This window comes from Protomyctophum parallelum (genome assembly GCF_964188405.1).
Source record: "Protomyctophum parallelum genome assembly, chromosome: 3".
Classification (NCBI taxonomy): Eukaryota; Metazoa; Chordata; class Actinopteri; order Myctophiformes; family Myctophidae; genus Protomyctophum; species Protomyctophum parallelum.
This window is the reverse complement of record NC_139698.1, coordinates 12,199,900-12,203,086: the sequence shown is the minus strand read 5'-3', so window position 1 is coordinate 12,203,086 and position 3,187 is coordinate 12,199,900. Positions and strand designations below refer to the sequence as shown.

At 42.5% G+C, this 3,187-nt stretch overlaps 1 protein-coding gene across 1 annotated transcript; it reads right to left on the bottom strand.

Annotated features, from left to right (window-relative positions):
- Positions 1–1,121: 1,121 nt before the first annotated feature.
- LOC310855979 (E3 ubiquitin-protein ligase TRIM35-like) lies at positions 1,122–2,537 on the bottom strand (the record flags this gene model as incomplete). The annotated part of the gene is made up of 1 exon (XM_083761195.1): positions 1,122–2,537. The coding sequence occupies one exon, from the start codon at positions 2,535–2,537 to the stop codon at positions 1,122–1,124; it is 1,416 nt and encodes a 471-aa protein (XP_083617321.1).
- Between the last annotated feature and the right edge of the window lie 650 nt (positions 2,538–3,187).

Genomic DNA, 3,187 nt, shown 5'->3' with positions numbered 1-3,187 from the left:
AACATGCGTAAGCTAAGAAAGTAACAGTGGAATATCTATATAATGAAGCTATACATATAAACTATACATCTATACTACTATGCTATACATATGTACTATGAAGTGCTATGACTACATACAATGCAATTATAGTGCTGTCTACATAACATGCTATAAGTCTGTATCAAATGCTAAGTCTACAGAAATGCTATCTAAGGGGGTGGGGTAAGTGCTATGGGCCATGATGGAGTCTGAAAAGGTGGGTTTTCAGACTACGGCGGAAGATTGGGAGTGATGCTGCAGTTCTGACTGCAATGGGAAGTGCATTCCACAGTTTTGGAGCCAGAAGGGAGAAGAGTTTGGGACGTGTGGAGCGTTGTCCTATAGTCTAGGACCTGACTAAGATATGCATGCACTTCATTTAGGAGAGAATATCGCAACTGTTCTTGGCTAATGTGACCCCTGCGAACAACTTGAACTGTGAACAATTCTCTATCCGGGTCGAAATACCCGGAAATGACCACGCCCTTTTAAAAATGACCGCTAGTTCAAACATGGCTCTATCTTCTAAACTGCTACAGATTTTCTGATGTGCTCAAAATGTTCAGAATACTCATGTTTGTTGAATCCGTGCCCAAGCCAGCAACTGAACACCAATGTTGTGTGGTATAGATGTTTATTTGATTTTAAAATAAGATAGATAGATTTAGATCTTTCAGATCTATAATTTCAACAGAAATCAAAGGTAAATATGCATCTACACACTAAATAAAACAATAATTACATAAGGAAATTGGTGATCCACAGTGGTATTCTATATTTTATGTACAACAGTAAAAGTATCATACATGTCTTTCTAGTTTTAATTCATAGTAAAAATCACAAAGTGAGGGTCACAGCGAGGAGAGTATTTATATCAGCCAGATGTTTTACAGTACATCATAATTTACTGCCCTACACAAACATCAAAGTCCATAGACTCGGCCTGTCTATGACATAATTTTGAAAGCGACGTATTGGAGGGGCTAGCGCCCCTCAATAATATGATTAATATTACCTTTAATAGTGTTGATAGTTTATCGTCATCATCATCATTATAATCAACAACATCATCATGTTTATCATAATCCACATCATTATCATCATCCCACAGTTACACTGACCTTTCCCGGTAACATCCTAAGAGAGGTGTTGGGCTGTTGAGTAAAAATCCATGGAAACAGTGTTTCAGTGAAAGTGTGTGTGAAGGTGTGTATGTGTGTGTTGGTATCAGCATCAGAGAATGACAGCTTTCCTCTGTTCCAGTCCAGCTGGACTCTGATCCTCTGAGCTTTCTGCTTCAATGAGAGACCAGTGAATGACCCTATAGACGCCTGGGATGCTGCGTATTTACCTTCAGAAAACTGTATGGACATGGATTGACTCTGTGCGGATCCCTTCCTCTGAAAAGACTCTGTTAACACACCCAGTTTCCAGCTTGTATTGTCTCCAACCTCGACATCCCAGCTGTGAGTCCCTGAGCTAAAGCCCTCAGAACCCACTACATAGACCCAGCGGTGAAACCGCTCTGTGTTGTCAAGGAGCAGCTGTCTCTCTCCAGTGTCTCCACGTCTCACGCTGGTCAGATCATCAGAGAGGGTGTATAATCGATGGGCCGTGTTGGGGTCCAGAATGACCGGATTGTAGGTGACAATGTCCTTCATCTTGTTCCAGACTCTGAAGGCCATGTTGCCCAGGTGTTTGACCACGTCTATCAGTGCTCCTGCGACCGGCTTTGGGTTCGGCGGTGTGAGCTGGACTCTCTCCATCGTGGTCTTGTAGTTCTTCAGGAATGAGACGTGTTCTGCTTTCAGCTGCTCCTCTGTGGCTCTGATGTTGTTTGAAACGGTTGATATGTCTCTGTTCAGACCCTCGATCTTCTCCTTCATCCTCTGACTCTTCTGCTGCTCTTCCTCCCTCAGTTCAGCGATCCTGTTCTTCTCTTCATCTTCTAGGAACTGATGCATCTTCTTAAACTGTTCCTTCATCTGCGTCTCTGTGTGTCGGGCCTGGACCTTAAGGTGTTCTGTTGTTTGGTCACAGTTTGTTTTCACTTTATTGAAGACCTCTAGCTTCTCCCGTAAAGTCTTCAGTGATTTCTGGACTTTCTCCTTGTGATCCACTGCGGCTTCATCGATGGGACTGAAACGGTGGTTGGCGTGTTTTTTAGAATCTCGACACACCACACACAATGGCTGTTGACATTCCAGACAGAACAGTTTGAGTTTCTCAGTGTGCAGACCACAGAGATCCTCGACCTCAGACCCTGTTGACGTTCTCTGCTGTCTCTCCTGTACGAAGGTCTCACACAGGTTCTTCAGAGCCAGGTTTAAGGGAATATCTATTGACTGTCTCTTCTTACAAACCGGACACTCCTTTATTTCCTTCACTCGCCACCATTCCTGCAGGCAGTCTTTGCAGAAGCTGTGGCTACACGACAGGATGACAGGATCTTTAAAGATGTCGTGACACACGGGACAGGAAAAATCCTCTTCCGAGAAAGACACCTTGGAAGCCATTTTGTCTTTTGAGTGAAGCTACGAACACTCAAGCCAGGTAATCAGCCAGTCCCTACAATATATACAATGTTCCCTGAAGTCTAATTTCACTGTGAATCGTGGTTGTATTAAAGTCCAGTTAGCTGTTGTTAAAGTCGATTCAGCAGCAGGTTGTTCCACTGGAAGTGTTTGATCTGAAGGTGAATCTTATCGTCTGAGATGAGTCCGACAAGAGGCGGAACCACACACACACACACACACACACACACACACACACACACACACACACACACACACACACACACACACACACACACACACACACTGTCAGAGTGGAATTTGACCATTCATATCAGAGTGGAATTTGACCATTCAAAGTGCTTTACAATGTGCACCTTAAATCATTAACCTTTGTTGTACAAGCTGTACAACAGAGACAGCATAGTCAAGTCACCTGCTTTATTTTATTTTTATTTTACATTTTGGATGCATGGTCAGGTGGAAAGGCTGTGGTAAATTATGCTGATCATTAATGCCATGTGTCAATGGCCTAATCTAATGTACTGTATATGGGCCCTTGAAAGATCATTAAGATTATGTGTATTTTGCACACTTTTAATCACTTGACCACAAAAAATGTAAAAACCTATTTTTTTTTGCATATATAATGA